The following is a 26,441-nucleotide window of genomic DNA, read 5'->3' as shown; positions in this document are numbered from 1 at the left end:
TCCGTCTTCATTTACAGTCATTGGTATGAACATGTACTTGTGTTCAGGAGGAAGCAAACATACACCACACATAACAATACATATATAACAGATATTACCAGATACTGCTTTTCATATTACATGTATTTGGCTAATCAAGTGTTGGTTTGTTTACTGATGGCAGCAGTCTTTGCTGGGCGCTTTCACTTCATTTCCTTTTCATAACAACAGCGACTGTTGCTCAGACAGGGTCAGCCATTGTTTTTACTGTATTACGAGTTATGTAGTGTATACAGAGTGCTGAACAGGCAGCAGCTGACAGCATGTTTGCCAATAAGCCCTGCAGGTGATCCTGGGTCATCAGCTGTCTTTTTCACCCTTGCAGCCCTGCGGGCGGACCATTGTGTCGAACACGAACAGAGGCGAACAGGAAGTGCCTTCTAATGTCATGGATACATGTGACATTGTTTTGACATTGCCTGTTATTGCAGTATCAGCGAGACACATCTTTAACACATGCTCACTTTTGAAGAAAACTAAAGTAAATTCATGTATTTGTGGTGATATTTTCTATTGTTTAATTGATTAACTTTAGATATTACTTGTCCAAAAACAGGATATTGTTTTTGTATATTTTTTATAGTATCAAGACTCCTTAATGATCATTTGGTGAAACTCCCTCTTCTAATGATGCATTGATTCACAGGCCTGATGGCAGCTTCCAGTTGGATAAATAAACAATATGTGGACTCTCCATAACCACATTCATAAAGTAAAAAGACAGCATGGTTAAAGTTATGACAGGGTTATTATGTGGCTCCCTAAGGACCTGTAAGTGTATAGTTTAGATTTGAATCTGCAGTCTGGAGATAAATAAGTATCCCTGTATGACTGGCTTATTTCCCACAGTGACCTGTACATGTGCATGTGCAGTCGTGTTCTGTTTGGTCTGCAGATAACAGTCCAGTACAGCAGCGTTTTCTCTTTCGTCCACTGCTGCACTTTCTGCTCGCCAAGAATTTCCCAGCACAAGATGATCCACAGGGACAATGCAGGGGATAAAAAAAACGGCTGCTGTCATTTGGACAGAGCAGAGGGAGTTGTAGTTAGAAGTAAGAGACACTCACGAATGCATTTAATGTGTGTGAAATCTGGATGTTTATTGTCATATTTCTATACAGTTGTAAGTATCATGTGTCAAGTGGTTTCATTCATGAGGCGTGTCTGTTGAATGTTGCTGAGGCATACATCCTGTCTGTATTTTAACGCTCAGAGATGAAGGGCTCATATATCACCCTTGCAGTTTCAGTGGCAGCAGTATTCGGTTGCTCTGAGATGCTTCAGTTGCTATTTGAGCCGCAGGAATTGGTGGACGGCCATGTTTCAGATTCCTCACCTGTTTCTGTCCAGCCAGGGGTATGATTCACTCCAGATGGGAAAACTGGAGTCACGTTGTGCAAAGTGTATATTGCATGCGGAGAGATAAAAAGACACAAGAGTTTATATCATCCTATTCAAAGTGGTTTAACTATCTTTACATTAAAGGTGCACTTTCCTGTAAAATAATGTATAAGTAATGTAAAAGTAATCCCCCTCAATCATCACATATGACCCAATATAAGTGGGTAGCAGTGTATCTATCTGCCAAGACCCCAGGGATGTTTCTAGGGACAGCGTGCGAGTGGGTTTAGGTTAGGACTTAATAAAAAGCTAGCAACCAAGTGCCAGACTGTAAGCAGCTACAAAAATGGTGGACACTACACTGAAATCAGCGAATGAGAGTGAATCTGGGGTTGGTGGTCACTTTTGCCAACAATATTGTTTACAAACAGTAACTGACAGTTCCTGCGTAGTATACTTTTAACAATGGATCACGTGACTACTTGCATGCGAAAGGGAAGGGGCTTTACTGTGACAAACACAGAGAATTACTGCAAGCACCAAACTGCAGACAAAGTTAGCACCTAACATTTAACGGCCTAATAGCTCCATAATTCTCCTAGGAGTTGGGGGAAACCAAAACAGAGCTTAAAGTACAGTGAATCACCACCACTGTTTTTGAAGCAACCGAAGTGACCAAAAAAATCAGGTATTATAGCTTTAAATAGTAAACACTGCTAAAATGCCCCTAAAATTATTCCTTTAGAGGAATACTTCTACCCCAAATGACCATTTGTATATCAATTACTCACCCGTTATGTTCATTTTGTGAGAAGACTTAGTGTTTCTTGTATGCCTCCATGATAAATGAAAAATTCAAAAATGGAGAAAATTCTTCATGAATTGAAATCATAGGTGACCACATTTAACAACAGCAAAACTTTATCAAAACATCAGTTTACAAACTCTCACACAACTTGTGCTGTGTCATTCAAGAGAATCCAAGAAGATTTAGCCAGTCGCATGCTTAGTACTTTCCAAACACATGCATTTTTGCTAAAAACTGAACTGAATGTGAAACATATGTCTGCTTTCCTCAAAGCTGGACTACATTTACAAAAATAGCAATTTTACCTCACTGAACATGGGAACTTCTGGTCTTCTACTGCCACAATGAGTCCAAATGAACCATTTAGAAACACCGAAGTCACACGCTAACACAAACAAACTACCTGTTACAGCAGAGGTGACCAGCAGCTCCTGTGTTCAGTGAGGTAAAATTACTGTGTTTGTTAGTGGAGTCTGCTTTTAAGAGAACATAGAAAGGTTTTGTTCTCTGTTCAGTTCCCTATTAGAAAGGGCTGTCTGCTTGGGAAGTACTGAGCATACGACTGGATAACGTCTTTGATCATACTGCATGAGTTGTGTTAGAGTTTGTAAACCGATGTTTTTATGCAGTTTTGCATTGTTAAATGCAGACCCCTATGACTTTAATTCATTAAGAATTTTCTCTGTTTCTGGATTCTTCGTTTACTGGAAACATAAGAAAAAAACAAAGTTTTCTTTCCGAATTCAAGGTAACACAGGGTGAGTGTTTGATATACAAATGATCATTTGGAGGTTGAACTATTCCTTTAAAACACTGTGGCAAAACTCAAATATTTTTGCTAATCTTGCTAATAAATAGCAACACTGGGCAGTCATTACTGCATTAGGTATTCACATACTCACACTCATACTATGGACAACAGATTACAAATTGATTTTTTTACACACAACACAAAACTGTCAAACCAAGATTTACGTCTTGAAAGGAAAAGAAATGTGACAAACCTCTAAAATAACGAATACCACTTTGCTTTGCTTACATTTTAACCTGATGTGAGCTCTTGAATGCAGTGCGAGTGTATTATGGGTCACAATAGGATTGGTATAGCCTGCTTCTAGACCTTTGAACTGCCACTCACATCTCAGATTTGTCCAGTGATTGTGTAAAGTAATGGAATCACTTTAGCAATTCATGACTTAAAAAAGGTAACCAGTACCAGAAACATGAACTTTCACAGAGTCCAATAAAATCAGTGCAGTTTATCTTAATTGAGTTCTTTGTATAATGAAGAGTTTGATTTCTGAGTGTGTGTGTGTGTGTGTGTGTGTGTGTGTGTGTGTGGGGTGAGTGGTCCTCTTTTGGTCTGTATTCCTCAGTAATCGTCAGTGTAATCGTGTTAGAGCTGTCAGTGAGTCTGTCAGTCATGCTGGTTGATACGTCTGGCTGCGATCTCAGCAGAGTGGCCTTCTAACTTAGCTGATATGATTACATAATCTCATTAACCCCAGGTTTCCTGTAATTCAGAAGGGCAACTGCCTCCATAATTTGACACATCCTGCCTAATCATCCACTCCTTCCTCTAATCCTCCCCTTGGTGAGACATGATTACACTCTTCATGCTTTGTTTTGTCAGTGAAAGGGGAATCAGCTGCGGGATTGAAACCAGGTGACCACTGAAACCACTTGTAAGACAAGTTTTTAAACACAGCTGCTTCTGAGTTTTGAGCTGTCTCTTATGTGGCCAGAAGGTGGCACTGTTAGTGAAGCTACTGCAGGCTAAAGCAAATTGGTAGAGGCCTTAATGAGATTGCATTGAGTTAAGTGCTATAAAGACAGCTGCTATTTCCATAGCTTTTATCATGATATTTGGCTTTATTTTCCTGTCTTTACTGTTGCCTAGAATGGTCCTGTGGTCTGCACATTAATCTCTATCTCATGCCATTAAAAGCATTTTCTCCATTAGCCCTGGCACTGCTCAATCCATTAACCACTGCAGCAACACTTGATGTTTGTGATTCAGGACCACTTCTGTTTTAAAAATACCTTTTCTCCATTTTTACAGGCTGTTAAATTTTAAAGAGTATGTTTTTGAAACAGTGGATATTTCACTTTGGAACCAACTGCTTTTTTCTAACTGTGTTTGCTTCTTTCTTGTTTTTATTTTCTTCTAGGTAAGTGGCTGTTCCTGGCTTTAAAACTGATTGTGGGGTTGAGCCATGGCTCCAGTGAGGGCCAGTGGAGGCTGTCAGGTGGCACAGAAAGGGTGAGCTCCTAATGCAATGATCCTCTCGGACAACAGTGTTATTAAAAATTAGGTCTCTGTCTATGTCACAATATCCCTACACCACTGATCCAATTCATTTTCCACTTGTTACACACCAGCTTTGTATGTGCCCTGGCTTTCAAATGAATACAGCTTTTCATTCAGCATAATGATGATAGTGACCGGGCAGCCTGTGCTGCGGTTGTTGGTGGCATGAGAGGCTGCAGGATGTTCGTCATCATGTCTGACATAGTCTTTGCTCTGATGCCAAGTTGAATCAATTGCATCTGTATCTGATCTGCAGCTCGAGGGTGTCTATGTCTCTGCCCCTGTCTTTCCTTCTGTACTTTTGTATCTCAAATGAAATCTTTAACCTCTTGGTGAAAGGATGGAATCACATGTGATGCACAGTCAGTTTTACAAAAGTGTCTGCTTTATGTGTGATATTAGGGCTGAAACTAATTGTTATTTTCTTTTAATCTATTCTTTGTAATGGCTTACACAATCTGTCATTAAGTATATACAAAAAAAAAGTGATAAATGATCATCACAACTTCTCAGAGCCCAAGGTGACATCTTATATAAGATAACTGGCTAGTACCGTTTTTCGGTTGTTCCAAGTGCGGAGAGAGCATATGTGGCCGCATGAGGCTGCCTAGAGGAAAGGTGCTGCTCTCAGCGTCTTTTTTTCAATTGTTCCCATGAGGAGAGAGCATATGAGGCCACATATGCAGTTAGAACTATGACAACACGACAGAAAAGCCCATGTGTGGGAGCAGCTCGGCCAGACATTGAATGACCCTGGGCAGTGGCAAACCTAGACTCTGGGGCGCTCCAGGCAAAGAAGCCCAAGGGGGCTAACCCCCTTCACTTTAGTCAGCAGGTGACAAGCAAGACACAGGAACTTGGCTTGGGTCTTGAGGAGTTGTAGCATTTATTTACTGAAAAATAGGCCCATCTGTACTGTCCACATAATGCCGATAGAGCCACCAGGGTCTCTTTTTCCAAATTTCTTTTGGAGCCCCCCCAAACATTTGCCTTGTTTGCCGCTCTTGATGATGCACCCCTGCTGGTGAATGTTGTGCTTTTATCACCATACACATTATGCACTTGTTGTTAGCTGTGTAGTCAACCCTCTATTAATATAGCGTTCCGTTAGCTACATAGCTAACATTAATGTTAAGATGTTGGTGTCACAGAAACAAAACCCACACGCAGCGCTTCCTTAAAAAATGCTTAGTGCTTATATGGACACATGCCCCAACAGTCCAAAACCTAAGATATTCAATTTATGATAATAAAGAAAATCAATAATCCTCATCAGTAAATCCTTGCATTTGGCCTTTTTCCTCCTAAATTACTTGAACAAGAAGTTGATTGTTTTGGCATTAATTAACTTGTTGAATGACTTTGATGCCTTCTTAGATTTGTGTTGCAAAGCTCAAAGTACTTAAAGTTTCCTACACATGAGACATATACTATATTTTGCTTATGTAACTTTCCAGAGTAGGTTATATTCAGGCAACCCTTCGACTGACATTTAAGTTTGTCAGTAATTGTAAGTTATAAAGCCATCGTCCTTGTGCCATTTCCAGAACTTGCCTGGCATGAGATGAAGTTATAAAAGCTGCAGGGGCTGTTTGTTTGCCAACCCTCACCGCAGGCAAAACAGCCGACAACAGCCAGCAAGGCGCCCCAGCATATGAAAAAATCTGCTCTTTCCTCATGAGACCTCTCCTTTGCCACTCTTCCTCCAGGCACCTCATAGTTACTATCATGCATTTTTGTCATGGTTGTGCAAAGTCTGGGAGTGACCTGGAAGAGGACAGATGAGAGGGGAATGGAGCTTGACAGAGGGGAGGTGAAGCACTCAGTGAAAGGGTTTATTTTCAAGTAGCCCCTTTCACACTGTCACGGTTGGGTTTATGAGGAGGGCAAAATTGATATATAGGACTCCACTAATGGCACCGCACACATATCATGCTGACAAAGTGGCCTCAGAGTCTTTCCTGGTCTAAGGAGGTTTGTATCTATGGGAGTGTCGTGATGGGCTTTGCCAAAGTGCCTTTAGGTTTTGTTCTTGTTTATCTGGCAGTCGAAAACATCATTGTTGTCACAGTGGATATATTACCCATTACCCCAAATTCCTTTTGGGGGATATCCTCACAGTGACTGCAGTGTAGACAAAGTTTAGTTAGCATCTAAGAAGACTGTGCTCAAAGTCTGAAAATAAGGGTATTTTAATGAGCTGTGGAACTCCCTTAAAGCCTCCATGGTTGAAAAGTGCTGCTTAAAGGGAAATTTTGGTTTATTTCAACCCGTCTCCTATCGTCCTAAATTTGTTTCAAGTGACTAGTGACATAAAAATAATAGTTAGCATGTTAGCCGTTAGCCTAGATACAGCCGGGGCGCATAGTAGCGTCAGTGAAAGGGCAACTTTCAAGTGCAAAGTTAGTCCACTAAACAAGCTTTTTTCCACAAAGACCGCCTCATATCGTTAGGATAAATGTCAGAGAACATATACAAAACGACATGTAAACGTGTTGTCTTACCTTACCGGTGTGGTGCCATGTTTGTTTACCATTTAGCTCTGCTATCCAAAGCGCGGCCGAAATATCGCGAGAACAAGCAGCGATCTCATACTGTGCCTGAAATCTCACGAGCTCTAGATAAAGCCCAGCTGGATACTACTCCAGGTGGAGGTGTCTCGTCCTGGGACACATCCAGACCTTGAAAATAAGGCTGCAACCGGTCCCATTCCTTGCAACAGAGGCATTCCTCTTCTGTGGGCACTGGGGCACAGCATTCACAGGTACACCACCAATCTCCAGAGCTATGCAGCCTTGCAGCAGCCATTCCTCCTCTCTCGTCCTCTACCTGTTGCACCTCTCTCTGTCTCCTCCTCCATTCTTCAATTTCACGTCAGCTCTTCGTCAGTGTATTCTGGCTCAAATAAATAAGGGCAGCCATCAAACTCTGCAAAATCAAATTCCTCCTCCACAAAGTCGAAGTCTGGCAAAAAGTCAGCCATTATTCTATAAATCTTTCATAAAATAAATGAATGAACTTTTCAGGCTACTGTTCGGTTCTGCCTTCCAGTTGTTGCTGCTTGTTCTCGCGAGATTTCAGGCATGGTATGAGATCGCTGCTTGTTCTCGCGATATTTTGGCCGCACTTTGGAAAGCAGAGCTAAATGGTAAACAAACATGGCACCACACCGGTAAGGTAAGACAACACGTTTACATGTCGTTTTCTATATGTTCTCTGACATTTATTCTAACGATATGAGGCGGTCTTTGTGGGAAAAAAAGCTTGTTTAGTGGACTAACTTTGCACTTGAAGGTATGCCCTTTCACTTACGTTTTAACAGGTCTGACGCTACTATGCGCACCGGCTGTATCTAGGCTAACATGCTAACTATTATTTTTATGTCACTAGTCACTTGAAACAAATTTAGGACGATAGGAGACAGGTTGAAATAAACCGAAATTTCCCTCTAATTAGGTTTCTCAGAGCCAACATTCATCACTAATTTCTCACTGATATTCAATATTTTTTTTTTAAATCATGATGAGAACAGACCAGTTTCAATCAGCCTGCATCTTCATTAGCATCCTAGAGTTATATAACAGCCATTACCAAACCTACACATATACACTCTCTCCTCAGGATGTAGAGCCAGTCTCCTTTTGCCACATGCCAGACTTGTTGATGTGGCTGTGAAGTTCAGTGTAGCGCTCCCAGTTTCTGTGCAACTTATATGTTCTGTTGTTAAAATTCAAGCAAGCACTGTTAAGCGCATACTGGTACGCAAATGTCATGGTTCCGTTCAGACCCTGGTTTAGAAATCACGGTTCGGTGCATGTTTGGCACAGTGGAAAACAACTCCATTACACAAGGATCAGTTTCTTTTCATTTATTTTTAACAGACAGTGGTGCAAGTGTCAAAGACAGACACATTCCTCCTGCTGGGGACTGACCATAACATTTTGCCCACTGACTACTTTGGTAAATTATTTTCATTATGAAAATTAGGAACATTTTAAACACTTACATATTGCACTGTAAAAACACTGAACAAACACTCTCCTGAGATGTGACAGGTCACAACAGGCTATAAAAATGAAAAGCATCTCTTATGCAATGAAAATGAAAATGCAAGAGACATAGAAAAATAAGAAATAAAACTTGTGCATCAGGAACAGTATTTTGATTAGTTCCACGCTGGCTATATTCAAACATTCAGAACACCCAAACATTTATCATTCTGGTGATTGGCACATCTGGGTGATACCGTTAAATGTGCATTAGCATGTTGGATCTGTTTCTATTCACAGACCCTACAACTGTGGAGCAAAGCTGACACATTGTCCTCATCTTTTTCATAGCTCTCTCTCCATTGTTGTTATAGCTGACTGGGGACCCGCAGGTGGGTTTATTTGCGCTGGCCAAATTGTGAAATGACTCGCACACCAATCAGCTTGTTGCTAACAATTTGCAACTCCTGTAGAAGTTTCTGGGTGGAAATTATGATTGTGTACTTACGTTCCATGTTATGTGCACCAATCTACAGATTGTTTATCCTGCATGCAGTAGTGTGCACCAGACAGTTAGGCACATATGCACACACTGTTACAGCGCTAATCACTATTTATCAGTTTGGTTTTGAATCTGAAAGCCAAAACAGCTTAAAGTTTAAGGAATACTCCCACATATCTTTGGATTTTCATTCCTTGTAAGCATAAAATATGGCTGTCAGTTTGGATTAACAGCAATTACAGTAGATTCCAGTGGTGACCCAGAGTCACACAAAATGCATGTCAGAGAGTAAAAAAACAAAATGAAAATATTTCACACCACTCCTGCAGTGTGATCAACTCCCTTCTGTTGATCGGTATGTTCAGTATGTCGTAAACAAACCTTGTTTCGCCAATGAATAACTCAAAATGTTGCTTCCAGCAGAGCTTCTGAAGGAGGCATTGATGTGAGTGGTGTAAATAGCTATATTGTGAGAGAAGCTATGAGTGTTTGGAAGATAGGAAACAGTTCAGATACAGTTAAGTATTCTTTTAATAATGTAACTGGGGGTGTCTGTGGTCAGATTTATATTTTGAATTTAGGTTTTATGGACTGGAGATGGAATGTGTGCGCGTGGAAACATGGAAAACACCCTCTCCAAAATAATGTCAAAACCAGCCTGTGCTCACCTCATTCCGCATCCACGCTGCCAGTTTGCCCGTCTTTTGATGTTTTTATCATCTGAAACTTTTGGATGGTCAGTTATGGTTGAGTGGTGATAAAACCACTGAGTGACTTTCACTTCCAGGAAGAGTCTGTCTGTTTTGTGTGTTGCTAGTAGCAATGCTATCTCCTCTGACCGCTGCTCTGGCCCCATATATTTACTCATATTTCTATGGTGTGTCATGTTTCTATGGTTACAGGCATTCCTGGCTGACCACACCCCGCCGTGGGCTTTTGATGACTCACTGCAGTAGCCAGTCTCTAGCACACACACGCTCACACACACACACACACACACACACACACACACACACACACACACACACGCACACACGGAAACTCTCATATTTCTTCCTCTTCTGTTGCTATGGATTTGTTCCTCTTAATCACAAGATGCTCTTATGATCTGATTTGGCAAAATGACAACTCTGGCAAAGTGCAGTCATCCATTAGCCGTTCTCCAAGTCGGCCATTTTAGCTCAGTGATCTTTCAGACAAACAAAATCCCGTCACCTTTGCACTGAGCAGCATTTCCACTTTAAATGCTTTATATCGTTCTGTCGACACCGCAGCTGCTCCATGCCTCCCTGAGATGCCTCCCGGGGTTTTCTCATAAAGTTACAGTGGTTCAGCCAAACTCATGATGCACTGTCCTCTGAGCATCCATTAGCTGCTCATACTGACAGCCATTTTACCTCAATTGCCCTCTAGACAACTCAATGCTTTTATGCTGAACAACATTTATAGCCTGGGTGGTTTGTGCAATACCAGCTGAATCTTTTTGCTCTGCTTTGTCATGTCAACATCCTGTTGAAGACTGAATTTATGATGTACTTTCCTCATACCCAAATTAAAAACATCTCATGGGTGTAGCAAATTAACTGATACATTACAGTTTTTTGCAGTCAGACATTTCATACTCATTACCTTTGTGTTGTAAGTTGATGGTAAATGCCTTGCACCACCACCTGGCTGATATGACTTGTCATCCTTTAGACTTTGATTTGAGTTCCAGTCTGTCTTCACTTGTCAGCAACAGAACAGCACCCTGCAGGTGAGTTCACCATCTTGCTCATGGACAATTGTTGGTTATGAACATATAAAACCAGGGAAAACCTGGGTGGCTTCACTGGCCTTCCTCGCCCCATCTGCTCGTTCCTTTACAGACACAGCTGGTTTGTGTCAGTCCCAGATGGGACAAAGGCAAATCGTCATCATACTTTTCGGACAGGGTTTTATTAACAGTAGCTGAGATCTTTTGAAGGAGCTGCATATCCACAATGCTTTGCAAATTTGAAAAACACAAGCGCAGTAATGGAAAACACAAATGTAAAAGCCAGCTGTAATTGCTGGTGGACAATTATTGTCTCCACATGTAGAAAAGGAAAGTTCTTTCCCATTTCAAAGGTGAAACGTTGTTCGCTAGTTAACTATGAGTACTGCCTCTGTATGACTGTCACAAATGGGCAATGTTGTTCAATGTCTCTATATTTTTGTATTTAGGAAAATAGGTCTCTGGTAATCATGGAGATGACTTAAAGCCATTTGCTAAAGCATAAATTAAAAATTTTAGAATCCAGTAATACATGAAGTCTGCGTGAGTCTGTGTTGCCAAGAGTTTTACATTTATATTTTAATATTTCAATTTTTTCAGTAAGAAAACACGATGAAATATTAAGAATCAGTTTTATTTTACACTCACCCATTCTTTCTTCTATTCTCTTTGTCTTTGTCTCTTTGTCTTCATTTTCTTGCTCACTTGTAAACCACATAGCAAAGCTTCTTCTGTCCTGAGGATAAATAGAGAGAGTGAGACCCTGGCTTAATTAATAATGGTGTTTTTTTTTATTTGTGATTTCCAGCAAGTCATCATGAAATAGGTGTTTTGCATTACTGCTTGTTGTTTTTAAGTCTTTAAACCTTTTTTTTAAGGCACATCAGGTGATCATCAGTCTTCCTTGGAAAAATATGTTCTTCCAGTCAGTAAAAGGTTTTTTAAATTTAGTGGACATGAGGTGGACAGATGTAAGATCCAACCCCAGAACAGAGAGAACAGTTTGAACATAGACGAAGACAGATCAAGTGGCACCCTCTGATACTTAGATTATGCAGGGAAACTGGCTTTTATTTCACTGCAGACAGTTTACCAAGCAGAACGGCCTTTGGTGTTTATTGATCAGCATATTGGGTGCATGCTAGATTGTGATCATTGCAGAATAGACATTTAGCGTATCAGCAGATGTGTATGTGTGTGTGTCTTCAAGCATTTTTCTCACCACTCTGTTTCCAATGTCAAAATGCAGAGTTGCATTTAATGACTTGGAAGACAACCATACAGCTTAAATTACTCGCTATAAAGTCTGTACTGGAATGCAGAGACCACTTCATCTGCCAGAGGAGTTGAAAGGGTTTGGTTTTAAAGCAGCCACTGTCACCTTGACTTGTCTCCATTCTTTCGACGTCTGTCGCTTCCACCATGGCAATGAGCTTTCAACACGGTTTAAAGAGGGACATAATAAAACCACCTTATTTATTTATATCCAGGCAAAGATTTAGCATGCTGGGCTTCCTCCTGGTTACACATATTCTCATGGGGTAGCTGCTCAGAATAACCACGATGTATTGGTGATTTTCCCATCCTGTCTTCATTTTGGGAAGTTTCCACATACTGTATTAATTCCCGTTGGGTGGATAATTAATTAATGACTCATTCTAAGCTTTTATTATTGTCTCCATCAGGCATAAGCCTGGAGGGGATCATGCGTTTGGTCATGTGTGTGTGCATCGGTGTACCTGTCTGTCTGCAGTTGATCTTGCAAACTGCTGGGCCAATCAGCCTCATATTATGTGTTCACATTTATGACTGTATGCTAAGGATCTCTTGTGGTTGCGTTGATTCATAACTGTTGAAAAACCTGGTTTACTGAATGTTTCATACCGTCATTGACTGCTGACTCCTCACTCCGCTTAAGTGGGTAGGGGCTGCAAGTTTTCCGTGAATCAACTTGGCTAAAACCAAGAAGCCTTACCTAGTCTGTTGCAGGCCACATTTTTTGGCATTTTTCATGGCTCAAAGCTGAAATTCAGTTTGGTCTCAGTTTGAGCTAGAGCATCTGCAGATGAATTCCAACCCATTATGTTATGATCCACCAAAGTAAGGTAAAATACTGGGATAACGAGCCCCCGATTTTGTAACCTTCCTCGCCATCTTGACTGTAACAGAGCTGGGAGGGAAAATTCTACCAGTTGCAGCTCTCCGTGGTCCGACTTCCATGGCTGCAACCTGATTTTCTTCTGTCCCCCGCACGGTGTCATACTGTACTGCACAAATTAAATTTTTGTTCACTTGCAACATCATCTACTCAGTAGATTACAATTATTTTTTTTGGGCTGGTGAGCAAATTTAGCAGCCACTTGTATTTTTATTTCCAGCTGCAACGCAGCCACCTGGCGGAGATCTGCACTCGACTTTTCTAGTTTATACATCTATGATTTTATTATAGCCAATACTTTGTGTACTGTGTTTCATAAGAAAGGCTTTAGTTGAGAGGTGAAGCTAGAAGAGGTTTGACGCAGGTACAGACTGTTTCATGTCTCCCCATCTGCAGTTTGGTAGAAATAACCAAACAAACATCTGTTGGTTTGTTTGATTTAGAGCCAAGGGACAGGTAATGAAGAGCACATGGTGATAAAGTCTCTGCATCCAATGAACCAACATAACACAGGTCTCAAGGCTTTAGATGAAAAATACTGCTAAATTCTTGCACTGTGAGAAAAATCTGTTTTCTTCTACCATAAGTGATTTTATCTGCTGTGCCATATATCAAGACTTTGCCCGTGCTAGCAAAGCAGCAGTTCAGCTGTGTTTATGATTTGTGATTCTTTCTTCCAAATATCTTCACTTACTGCTTCAGTTTATCATTCTTGGCTATCAAAATACCAGGGAATTGGCAGCACATCATTTGCCTGGTATGATCCGCAGTGGAGCCTTTTCTTGTCTGGCACACAAATTATTTGCAGTGATTGTTTTAATATTGCCATGCCCCAAAAGGGTGGGGTTATCTCTATCTGCGGTGTTCAGTGTGACTAACAAGACTTTTAAAAATATCCTATTGTATTTGGCATTTTATGTGGCCTACACTAAATACTGAAGAAAGCCCCCATTTAACTGTAAGAATTATTGACTAATACTGTTAAACCCAGACCTCCTGGAGTCCTTACTAAGCTTATCTCCTCTTCTGCATGCTTTTACTCCCAGACATTTGTTATGAAACATAGCTCCCAGTAGAGCAGGAATCTGTTTCACATTTATTTTCTTGACAAATAGAGTGACAAACAAACAGGCCAAAGGTGATTTTCATTAAGGGGATTACAAGATGGTTGCAAGGAATGAATTATTCAAATGGTGACTCCTCCAAACTACTGTAAACAGTGCTAACAGATGTTCTCTGGTACTTGCAGAACTTGAAGCTTCTCAGTAAGCTCATCAGTTTTCCCTGTATCAGGTGCTGTGCACAGTCTGGGACTCTAAAAGGGACAATTATCCCAAAATCAAAACTATGTATTTTCCCCCTTACCTGTAGTGCTATTTAGTAGTCTAGATTGTTTTGGTGTGGGTTGCAGAGTGTTGCCGATATCAACTCAGAGATGTTTGCCTTCTGTCCAATATAATGGAACTAGATGGCACTCGACTTGTGGTTCTCAACAGCAGTATCTCTTAGTAGCATGCATCTACTGCTAGCTAGCCTAGCACCCACCGAGTTACCTGACATAATAGCCCAGCCAAGGAGGATGTTTTACACCTCATGCAGAGTACATGCACACCTCCTTCTGCACAGTGATATGGTTGGCAGGCGTAGTTCGGTAAAAATAAAATAGTTCATACATGAAACTGCTCACAACAAAATCTGTGGATTATCTTGAGTATACGAGTCATGATTTCTGGAGAGAGCCTTTGTTGTTGAGTTTTCCAAATGTTGCCATTTTTTTTGGGCGCTTTGAGTGCAACAAGCTGAGTGCCATCTACTTCCATTGTATTCAAGAGAAGGCAGACATCTCTATGGCCAATATTTCCAACACTCTTCAACTCCCACTAAAACAATCTAGATTGATAAATACATCAGAGATATGAGGAATAATATCTATTTATGACTTGGGGCTGAACTGTCCCTTTAAGGGGGTCTGCAGAGGATACTGTTGTATATGCTTTATTCTGATATTAATTACGGGATGACCGTCAGGATCTGTCAGAGGAGGGCACAGTTGTACCACTTATATAAAGGCCAATGGGAAAAACCACCATCCCCTGCAAACATTTTCCAACCTCCTCCTTGTATTTTTAGCCCCACTAGCAACAGTGGTTATCCTGGACTCCATTTTGCTTTCCAGTGGCAATCGGTCACAGAGGAGGCTGAGTAACAGAGGATTAAACACAGGCACAATTGTCCTCTCTTAAGGGAAAGAAATGACTTGATGGCTTTTCCATTTAGGTTTGCAGAGTTGGCTGGTTGGGGATGTGGGCTATGACTGCTCAGGGAAAATTAGAGAGACCAGAGATCATGGATTCTCTCAGTGGTTGAGCTGTAGGTTTGGTCTTTCTAAAAGGAAAACTCTGACATGACTCCCAGCCTTTGAAAATGAGTAGTAGTGTTGACAGTATGTTACATTAAGCACCTTCAGTGGTTTAATATACAAAGAGTGCTGTTCATTTTGTACCCTTGCTTTTTGTCAAAGTGACATGTTAAATACCATCAATCTGTTGTTTTTAAAAGTTGTAGACTGGCTACAATTGTGTGTTGTGTTTCGTGTTGACGTGGTTTTCCCCTCAGACCTGTTGATAGCTGGTTGTGAGTCATCTCTGACGTCATAAGATAAACCTTTTATCTGTCAGCTCTCTTCCTCCCAGAGCCACACTTGACCTCCCTTTACAAACAGAGCATCAGTTGTAAACCAACTGTCTCAGTACACACTGTTAGTTTTCTCATATAAATCTTTACACCAATGAAAGTTTCTGAGTGCTGTCTAGCACAACTAAATGAAAGAGAGGAGCAAAGCCTTTAATTTACATCTGTATAACAGCATGCTTTTTGAGTGTGGTTTAATTTCGTCAGTTGGAAAATAATGTTTTTGACTAATTTCAGGCCTGAAACACAGACCTGTACATTGTTTCAGGAATTTGTCCTTAATTGTTGTATCATATGTATATGTATTTAAACTCTTATACATTATTTAGGAAACTAGACAAAGTTCTACCATTGGAGAGATAACTCTGCTTGTTTGCAAGTGTTTTACCAAATTTAAATTAATTTTTCTGATTTTCTTTTTTGTAAAATCATTGTCAATATCTCAAGATAAAATGCAAAAGATGAAGAGACTAATAATATTCAGTTTCAAGAAAATACTGAGATTGTTGATTTGTAAGAAATACAGAACAATGAGAATATGAGTACTAAAACTACAATGTTTATTTCATTTATCCTTTCCAAATACATAAAGGAAATTTGTATTTGCTAAAACAAGCAATCTTACCTATTTATGAGCTATGTATAAGAAAATCTTAGATGAGGTTTTGTTTGACTTGTATTTATGTTAGATTATTTCATATTTGGCTTAAAACTGGTTAATGAGACGGTGCTGGGTTTGTAGCAGTAATGCCCATCAGTCCCACAGGGTACAAAGCTTCTCTACGCACTCTGATCCCTTTGGTTTCTGTTTTCTTTCTGTGTGCACACACCCTCTTGAATTCTCCTCCTTTCTTGCCTCTCGCCTCTCGTCCACACAGTTTCTCCTTCGACTGGGGACAGAGAAAGGTAGGAGGGGTTGTGAGCATCGTTGTTTTTTCATGCTGACTCATGACGGCAATTTGGTAGATAGAACCTTCATTACAGTGAGGTAAAACTGATGCAGATGAGAGATTTTTGTCTTGTTCGTGTGATGTTACCGCATGCAAACACTATATACTGAAGCGGTGGTAGTCAGAGATATTTCAAGAAGAAATTCTTTGAAGATCTTAAAGAAAACTCAAAGTCAAAATGGTGGCTGGAATGGTAATGCCCTTAGCCGACCTGAGGGCAATCTATGAGCTTCTCTTTCGAGATGGTGTCATTGTAGCCAAGAAGGATAAGTGTCCACATTCCATGCACCCTGATGTCAAGGGGGTTACCAACCTAAAGGTGATCCGCGCAATGGGCTCTCTGAAATCTAAGGGCTGTGTAAGGGAGACTTTTGCTTGGAAACATGCCTATTACTACCTTACCAATGAAGGGATTGCATACTTGCGAGATTACTTGCACCTGCCACCGGAGATCGTGCCAGCCCCCCTTCAACGTGTTCGTCGCCCTGCATCCACAACACGAGTCCATACAGTGAAAGGCCCCCCATCATACATCCCAAAACCCAAGCCTGGAAGAGGAAGCCAAGAAACCATGATGGACAGGTACATTTACCGCCACAAGAGATCTGAAGAGAGCGAACAATCTGAGAGGCCTCCAAAAAACTTTAGAGGCACTTACCAGTTTGATGCATCACTTGGCCAGCCTGGTGTTCAGACCCAAACCTTTTTTAAGAGAGACAAGGATTTCTGCAGAGGAGAGGAACATTGGGCCAAGAAGGGTAACAGGAAAAGTTTTAGAGTTTCTTGTCTTCCAACTGACGACAGAGCCACCAGATGTTCTGATTCATTCAAGGAGGCCAAGCTAGCCATTTCTTCAGTCCCCTCTTCTTTAAATGTACCAGAGTTCTCCAAAGAGATGCCGACTGTTCATATGGGTCCTTGTGCCCAAGTGAGGGAAGTTGTTAAGTTGACTGCTGCTCACTCGATTGAAGCTTTTGAGGATTCTGAATGTGTGAAGATGCAGGAGCCCACAGAAGAACTGACAAGACGAGAAACCTCTAATCTAGCCTTGGATGTACCTGGAGAGGAATTGCCTGAAGCTGAGCCTGGTGAATATGCGATGGTTGACCATCAAACTGAGATGTCTGATCCTGACCATGACTCAGCAACCTGTCCATCAACAGCCACAGAAAAAGTGGTGGATGATGACAACGTTGATATAGAGAACACCCACAAAGTCACAGAGAAGGACATTCATATCAAAATCTCCAAGATCTCCACCAGTGCAGCCTTTACGGCAGACTGTCCCAGCCTTGTTGTCCCTTCAGAGTGTCCAGTTGTTGTTCTAAAGACCAATCTGCATCAGGGAGACCAGAGCTTCCTCACAGAGGACCCTGAGGAGGAACAGGATGATCAGAGGGTGTGGCCTGACTTCTTAGAAGGTTTGAGCTTGCCTTAGTTCTTCCTGCTCTTCATCTGTTTCCTCCTCTTTCCTCTTGTCTGTAATAAAGGCTATCTTGGTGTTGCTATGGGCACTGCTTCTGTTTGGGAGGTTGAGAGAGAGAGATAATTTGATCATCTAGCAATACAAGTAATGCTCTTGTCATTTTCCATACAGCTAAACAACAACCAGACTGCCAATTAGGTATCATTTTACTGGATGCATACGGAATTGTGCCAACTTGTGGCTCACTTGCATGACAAGTTATGAAGTGTAGTTTTATATCTAAATTTGAATCTCATATAATATGAATCCCATAATTGATTTTATGTAGAAATCTGCACAATGCTCAAAAAGAGGCCATGTGTGCAGGCAAGATTTTTAAACAAAGCACATACCTATTTGCATATTGAGATATCAGGGTTTTTTAATTTACTAAATATCATAGATTTGGATTTAGATTTCCATAATTTAAAGGGTAACTGAAATATTTTTCAACATGGACCCTGTTTTCCTATATTTTTGTGTCTAAGTGACTAATGAGAATCAGTATGTGTAAAGTCTCCCCTGTGAAAATAACAAAAATAAAGGGGAGATTCTCCATGCAGTTAAACTTTTTTTTTTAATATCATAGATAAGCAAATGTACACGATATGATAACTGTCAACTTTTATATCACGCTATACCTTGAAACCGGTATATCACAGCAACCCTACATCAGCCACTTAGCAACAAAAACATAGGAAAATAGGGTCCAAGTTGGAAAATACAAAAGTTACCTTTTAAGTTTTTTTTTTTTTTTTTTTTTACAACAGCACTGGTCACTGAGCCAGTGTCCTTTGCCTGCAATTAGTGTTGCCTGTGATGCTTCAGGCCTCCTCTGTTTTATCTACACGGCAAATATTTATAAGTGCTTCCTGAGACATGTTTAGGGGTGAAATAAAACCGGAAGCTGTGACTTAGTTCATGCTTATTTAGGCCAAGGTAGCAGATCATCAGTTTAGTAATGCTGATACATGCTCGTTCCATACAAGTACAGACATAGGCAGTTATCCTAGAGTGTTTATTTATAGTCTATACTGACACATGAACGCACGCATCCAGTCAGACCAACTTTAACAAAATCAAGGCATAGATATACATGCATATACACATACAGTTTAGTTCAAGGAAGTTGGGCCTATATTAGGTATTAGTCAAGCCTTTAGTTTGTTTTTCATGGCTTGTGCAGAATTAAATCCATGAACAAATTTGCAGATTTTAAACAACTGGAATTTTGGGACTTAACTTTAGTATCCTGTACATTTATGTAGATATTGTCGATACTGAGTTATGTTTGCACATAAATGACTGATGGAGTTCATTCTGCCACCTGCTGGGGGAAAAGTGATCTGCTTTAAATACTGTCCTGCTACTGAATTGCACATTATTTACGTGCACAGATCGTACAGTGGTTTTCTCTTCATCTTGCAGAATGTGCAGCATTTGCCAGAGTTCCCATATAAATATTTATGAAGCCTCACACAGCTTGATGATGATCAGTGCCTGTACAGAAGCCACATATTTAAGTTCCAGGCTTTACCTTAATATGCAGCCTGCCTGAGAACTTTCCATTGTTGAGGCTGATATATGACTAAGCAGAGAGACTGGGAAATTTGAGTCCAATTAAGCCACACTCAGCTTTTCCTGCCTGTGCCTCCGCAAGAAGGGCGAAGCAGCAGAAGCAGTCCAGATGAGAACATGTGGCAGTTGCCACCTTTCATCTGCCCTCCTGTGTTTTAGCCCAGCCTGCAATGAAAGTAAACTCCAACATTTAAAAAGACCATACTGTATTTGAATGGGGCAGCCACAGCAGCACACAGTCACTAACCCGCTGTCTCATAGTACTATGTGTGGCATTTATTACGTGATATAAGAGAAATCAACAAGAAACCACTGAGCTACGATGGAAGTGAGTTATACTAGAGACTTCATGGAGGCTTTGATTCAACACGGCCAAGGTAGGGAACAGTTCTGTCTTCTTACCAAAAGGTGTCAGCACAGAAATACTTAATGGTGAGTCTGATCTTGTGTAGAGGACCAAAGAGGATGAAGCAGGTATGGGTGTGTCTCTCACTGTATCAGATAACAGTCCGGGACAGGCCTTTGTGTTGAAGTGACAACACATTGTTTTAAGTGTTCCTAAGATTGTATTTTTTTTTTTTCACCGGAATTGCACACTGTGTCTGGTTTATTCTGAGTTCAGGCGTACAGCAAGTGTTTATATAGAGAATAAGACCAAAGCAAATTATAGTTCATAACTTTACACCATAAACCTTGAGGTAGACACCACCCACGCCGCCTGGCACTGTCTGGGATCATGTTCCCTGGTGTTTAATCCAGGGGGTGTGGGCAGCAAGGAGAGCCCCTGACTGGCTGCTCCGCGTCTCGCCCCCGATTAAGATTGTTACGGGTGAATACAGGGCATCAGAGTGAAGCACCAGGCCTGGGTGGGCTCAGAAATTATGCACAGCTGCATAGATAACACGCCCTAAAGATGCACAGACTGTACACTGCCTTGAGTAGATAAAACATTTTAGTTTTGCTTAGTATTATTATTACTGTGTGCAAGTGATGATTTTTTTTCTTCCAATACTGAAGGGATAAATCATTTTGTTGATAAAATGTAAAATAATAGTAAAGCCCCAAGATGAGAGCCCAAGATCACATCTTTATTTTAATTTGTTTTGTTTGACTGAAAGTCCCAAATTAAAGTTATTCATGATGCAATTATATAAAACAAAGAAAGCAGTAAATAATCGTATTTGAGAAACTTGAATTATAGTGAATATTTTTTGCATTTTTGCTTGTGAATAATCATTTTTTTCATTTGATTAATAATTTAACACCGGCTACCTTTAATGTATCATAAAACTAACTGTAACTGGGTGGTACGAGGAATAGTATTCAGTTAATGTTCTTAAATCACAGTAACTAAACCATAACAAGAAATACGGCCAACATAAAGCTTTATATTTGTATAAAGACAGAGCTGTACAGATGTGTGTGCAATATGTTAATATATGATATGATAAAAATTATCCTCAAATGTAATTGTTTTCTAATATCAGTAAGCTGGTCCAGCTCTCACGTTTTAGTTTTAAATCAGTCATTGCTGTTATAGTCAAACAGTATGATCCATATCCTGTGGATGTGGGGGCATGTTTTAACTGTCTCCAGTTTTTCCACAGAGAAGCCTTTGTTATAGTAGCTTGCTGGCATAAATCATGTTTTCCGCTCTTTGTCTAAATCCTGTAAGAAAATGTGTCCCTGGGAGTTTCTGCAGCCCTGCACATGGATTCCATCCAGTGGCGCTCGTCAGAAACCACCACGCATGATATGCTGTTTCCACTGAGGAGAGCCTCACAAATTAAGTCAAACTCGCAACGCTGTCTAGTTTTCACTTCCCAGCCGAGCCTCCGGTTCTCTTTTTTATTTTTTCTCCGTGCTTTTTTAGCACGCCCCCCTGGTTTTCATCAGAACACAATGTCGTGAGGTCAGATTTGACTCCTTGGCAGTTCAGTATTTTCTCTAAAAGTTGTGAAGACGCTGAGCAAAGATGGACTTATGCTGCTGTTTTTGTCCAGGACCACGAGATGGTAGGTTTGCTTTTTATAGAAACTTTTCATTTTAAACTCTATATCAGTGCATTAGGGGATGCTGTGACAGGAAGAAAACTAAGCAGAGTTGAATTTCCTGCATTATGCATGTCATCTGAGGACAGTGCCACTCCCGGCATCAGTATCTTGTTAGAAGATTAAAAACATCTCTGACATTCCTATCATTGCTCACCTACCTGTGCTCTTTGGGAAATCTTTGTCATTAGTGATTGAGGCATTTTAAGTCAAATCAAAAGAACTTTTTACTTAACAGACTGTGGATGACTGTATGGATGTGAAGTTCAGCTTTATTGCCTCCGTGTGGGTATGCAGAGTATGCATCACAATATGGGAATCATTGAGCAAACACATACCATGTGAAGAGAGTGGGAGGGGGCTGACTCCTCCCATAAAGGAGTGCTGGAATGAATTTATTCCAGACGTTTGTACTGCTGCCTTGGTTTTATTCCCTTTGCTCGGTCTTCACTGTTAGTAATTGCCAAATTATGCTGCCAGTTTTCTAAAGCTTTGGGGATTTGGTTGACATTTTGAAACTGGGATCATATGAGGTCTCACCCAGAATTAACTGCCAGATGAAAATCACTCATACAATCACCCTTTCTTTTGTTAAGAGTGTACTTTAGCCTCTGTTACCTACTGCTCTACTTTTGAGGAGACTTTAAAGGAATACTTCATCCACAAAATGACCATTTGTATAACAACTATGCACTGCGTTACCTTAATTCATGAAGAAAACTATTTTTCTCATGTGCCTCCACGCTCAACGGAGAAACCAAAAATGCTCAACATTCTTAATAAATTTACAGTAAGTAGTCAAAACAGTTTACAAACAACTCATGCAGTATAATCCAAGTTCATTTATCCAGTTTAAAGCTCAGTACTTCCTCAAGCACATGCATTTTGATTAAAACAATATGATTTTAAACACGTCAGTACAAATAGTCTCACACATGGCTAAGTGTCCCTTAGCATGTGCATGTGTTTGAACTCTGCGTGCTTGCACACACTCAGGGTATGCTGCTTCCAGGTGGGAGTGTTTTATATTGTGAAAATTTTAGTGAAAATGCAAATGATGTGTACGACTGGATAACTGAGACTTGGATTATACTGCATGGGTTGTGTGAGAGTTTGTAAACAAATGTTCTGATATACTTTTGCTGTTGTTAAACGCGGACCCCAGTGACTTCAATTCATGAAGAATGTTCGACTTTTTTGGATTCTCCGTTCACAAAGTTTTCTTCACGAATATAACGTAACACATGGGGAGTAATTGATACACAAATGATAATTTTGCCTGTGAAGTATGCCTTTAAATGTATTAACTTAACTCTGTCATGGCGTACTCTGGGCTTTTTGGTATGTCAAAGGCCTGTACATCAAAAGACTGTTCTGAATTCTCCTCCGTACATAAGTTGATGCTGTGCTCATGCCAAAGGCAGCTTGAGGTCCAGGCGGCTTAACGTCTATTTCTGCTTGTTTTATGGAGCACGATTGGTGTGTGGCATTACAGTCAATGCGTGATCATGATACTAGTCTTGGTGTTGGGTTTCTGCGTGACACTGTTTCCAGTGCACACCAACTAATGTTCCCTCTGTGATGTTCTGGCAACACAAACTCCGGCAGAGATGTCGTTTTGCCCGCAGCAATATGGTTTTGATGTCTCAACAGTGATGCAAGCAGGTGTGTTGTGTGCCATTATAGTTAGGCTTATTAGAGAAGATCCGCCAAGTGTCAACAGCTTACAGTCCTTGTATAGCTCAATACACTGAGGTTAGACTGAATATAAAAGGCATGTTGCTGAGAGCCAGGTGAGATGTTCAAAGAGGAATTTACTGGTGAGCACATAGTGACATAGAGGTTGTAGTTCCAACTGACTGGCAGGTTTGAAAATGTCCAAAATCACTGTGTTTAAAGTGACGTTGTCAGGAGGGGCTCACTCTAGTTAAAGCATATATTTTTCTCCAAGGCTCCCCAGTGTTTTAATAACAGGGCTTGTCTACAGGAGAAATGAAAAGCACTTTCCGATTTAAGGGTTAAAAATAAGGGAGATTTGAAACAGTTAGTGGTAAAACTGTATCCAGTTAAATAGGTTTCTGGGAAGTTTATATGCACTGGCAGTGCAGTCCAAGCATAAGGAAGCAATTAACATCGGGGGAAACATAGTGAAGTTGCATAATGAGAATGGATTGATAGCGAGTGGATTATTCTGCATAGGGGAAAAATAAACGTGGGAGGCATGGTTTCAGTATAAACATTATGGAAAAGGAGGAAGGGGTTGGCCCTGGATGGTCTGTGACTCATAAAGCATGGTGGAAAATAACTGAAGGGGCTTCAATGGGTAGAAGAAAATCCTATGGAGTGAATGAGTTGGAAACTTTGACACTGGCCCAAGGTGGATCTCACTCGTGCTTAGTTTTGCTTCTTATCAAGGCTGACTGGTCTGAGTGTGTGTGTGTGTGTGTGTGTGTGTGTGTGTGTGTGTGTGTGTGTGTGTGTGTGTGTGTGCGCCACACAAAACAGCCTCATATATTATTAACTCCTGCAGATAGGCTGCAGCGAGCGAGGAAAGCACTGAGCCAGTTCCTGTTGGGCAAAACCAGCGGAGTCACTTGAGCCATGGAGGACAAAACTTCTTTCTAACTACTTCAAGGCTGCAAAGTTGCTCGTGCTGGGAGAATTAGAACTAATCTTAAAATAAGTACAACTTAAAATGACAAAGAAGAGTGTGTAGAAGAGAAAGAGCAGAATTGTTAGAGTAAAGTACCAGGAAAAGGGGGAGGGAGAGAGGGAGGGAGGGAGACCAGCCACTTCTGCCAGAGGACTGAGTCACAGGGAAGAGAGGAGAGGGAGGGGTGCTCTTTCGTTCTTCTCTCTGTCGTAAAAAGTCACGGACAACTTGGCTGCAGCGCTGGTTTTAAAGTCCGGGATGGCACCACACCCCTAGGCGCACACCCCCCTCCACTCCCCCCTCACCTTTCACCCCCCCTCCTCCGCCTCCCCAGCCCTCCCGTCTGTCTTCAGAGCCTGGGACTGTCCACTTTGTACCAGGCCAGATGCCGGCAAGCCCCCCTGGAAATGCGTTCCCAGCCCTGGTGGTTGTGGGACACATTGTTACCTTAATCCTTGCCTGGCAGTGGAGAGTGCGGAAGAAGCAAGGTAAGAAAAGCTGGAGAACTTATCGCTATACGAGGCTTACTTCAGGAGAGGTTGTGGTAGTGCCTTAAGAGGAAGGTAGCTCAAAGCTTTTTCTGTAGAAATAGTTTCTTGCCGGCTGTTCAAGTCCATCGTCACTGCTCTCTCCTGTACTGTGTGTTTTTGTGGCACACACACTCTCTCTTCCTCGCTCCCCCCTCTTTTTCCCTCACACGTCTCAGTTTCCTGTGGTATGGAGATGTTGCAGTTAACCCTGTAAGTGCTGGCTGTGATGTGATGACGTCAGAGGTGGAGTATTCTGGTCGACCAGAGGTTTTTTTTTTGGCTTTGTCAGAGCTCAGATGTGCACACCTCAGCATCAGCTCTGCTCTCCCTCTTGGGTTTTTTTTCTTGAATAGTGCCTTTAAAGAAATGCTCCATCATTTCATCCAAGCTGTGTATTGGTAGAGATCTGGCTTTATTTGTGTGGTTCCTTTAAGGTGACTTAGCCCTTGACTATCTATCTTCATAAGTATTTACTCATGTATTGTTTAGTAGACTTGTTCAGCTGGTTTCTTTTTGGAAAGCTCCCAGTGCTAAAAGCTAAGCATATCCTCTTTACATACCAAACATGTGCTGCCAGAGGTAAAAGAATTACTCTCTTTTCGCTTCACTGAATAGCCTGAAGGTTACCTGCAGGCATGTGTGACTTTTAATGTCACCAGACACACCCCGCACAGGCCTGTTTTACTGTTGACACAGCTTGGCACAATGGTGGCTGTCAAACACACCTCTGCAGACGACAAACCCTTAGGCAAATTAAAGGATGTCTGACTGACGGTGTGCAGGTGAAGATAAAGGGCTGTTGTGTTTTTTACCACCTGAAAGTATGGGGAGAAACCAGTTTGGCCAACAGACACTCTGAAATTAACTTTGGACAATGAAGCAGCCTAAAAACGATAAAGTAGCCCACAGGCACATCATAACTCCTCTACCTGCACAGAGCTGGCATTTAAAACTGTTCGTAACAGGATGCACACCACCCTGACATGGCTAGTTGTTTTGCTAAACTGAAGCCAGTACTTTTCCCTTATTGCTCCCAGTGGTCTAGGTCAGATAATACACAATCATTTTCAAAGGAAGTCAAGGAGAACACACCTCGAGTAGATAAGTCATTTTTACAACAATGATTTGATGAGTTTGTTATGACAGGATGAGTGGCTTTGATAGCAGCAACAAGAGGAAGAAGTAGACCCAAGAACTTTCTCCTAAAAGGAAAATGAGGGGGCTTAATATACAAATCATATAGGAAAAAAGCAAAAAGTGACAAATACATTATTCTGTTAAGTGCACAGCTGAAGCACTGATCAAATAAAGGTTGCCTAGAAGAGAGGTTTGACTGGTAAATTGAGGGCAAACATTGCATTGCAAAACAAGGTTGCATGCTATCTCTACCTTCTGTCAGTATCCAGCCGATTTGCATTTGAAGAGCTCTGCTTTCAGCCATGTATTTGCCGCAGTGCAGACAATAAGTCTACACCCTGTACATCAGCAACGGTCATATTCCCTCTTCCCAGCACTTGCCTGCACTTCAATGATGTATTTTCAGTAGAGGGGGAGGTGTTGCGATCGATTTCTGGCTGTTTGATTTGTACCGGACCTGTAATGTAAATAATGACAACACT

General features: G+C 41.1%; 2 protein-coding genes and 1 long non-coding RNA gene across 15 annotated transcripts in view; 2 read left to right on the top strand and 1 right to left on the bottom strand.

Annotated features, from left to right (window-relative positions):
* Window positions 1–26,441, top strand: part of pleca (plectin a) — a 140,259-nt gene that overhangs the window by 56,339 nt on the left and 57,479 nt on the right. For 2 of the 13 annotated variants that reach the window (XM_078175828.1, XM_078175826.1), the window contains exon 1: window positions 21,390–21,603. The exons of 9 other annotated variants lie outside the window; for them this stretch is intronic. In XM_078175828.1, coding sequence (XP_078031954.1) covers window positions 21,564–21,603 — 40 coding nt within the window. In that variant the 5' untranslated portion in view covers window positions 21,390–21,563. Of the gene's footprint in view, window positions 1–21,389; window positions 21,604–22,924; window positions 24,781–26,441 lie in introns of those variants that run through there. 2 more of the 13 variants (XM_078175823.1, XM_078175821.1) reach the window with 1 other exon arrangement.
* LOC144467371 (uncharacterized) lies at window positions 1,155–26,441 on the bottom strand. The gene is made up of 3 exons (XR_013493613.1): window positions 26,212–26,441; window positions 11,395–11,482; window positions 1,155–1,420 (listed from the first exon to the last, which is right to left on the bottom strand). It is a non-coding gene; the product is annotated as an uncharacterized LOC144467371 (long non-coding RNA).
* Window positions 16,375–18,240, top strand: LOC144467370 (uncharacterized). The gene has a single exon (XM_078175829.1). It carries the CDS (start codon window positions 16,724–16,726, stop codon window positions 17,981–17,983), a length of 1,260 nt encoding a protein of 419 aa, XP_078031955.1. The 5' UTR covers window positions 16,375–16,723; the 3' UTR covers window positions 17,984–18,240.

This window comes from Epinephelus lanceolatus, chromosome 16 (genome assembly GCF_041903045.1).
Source record: "Epinephelus lanceolatus isolate andai-2023 chromosome 16, ASM4190304v1, whole genome shotgun sequence".
NCBI classification, from domain to species: Eukaryota; Metazoa; Chordata; class Actinopteri; order Perciformes; family Serranidae; genus Epinephelus; species Epinephelus lanceolatus.
This window is presented reverse-complemented; position numbering and strand designations above follow the sequence as displayed.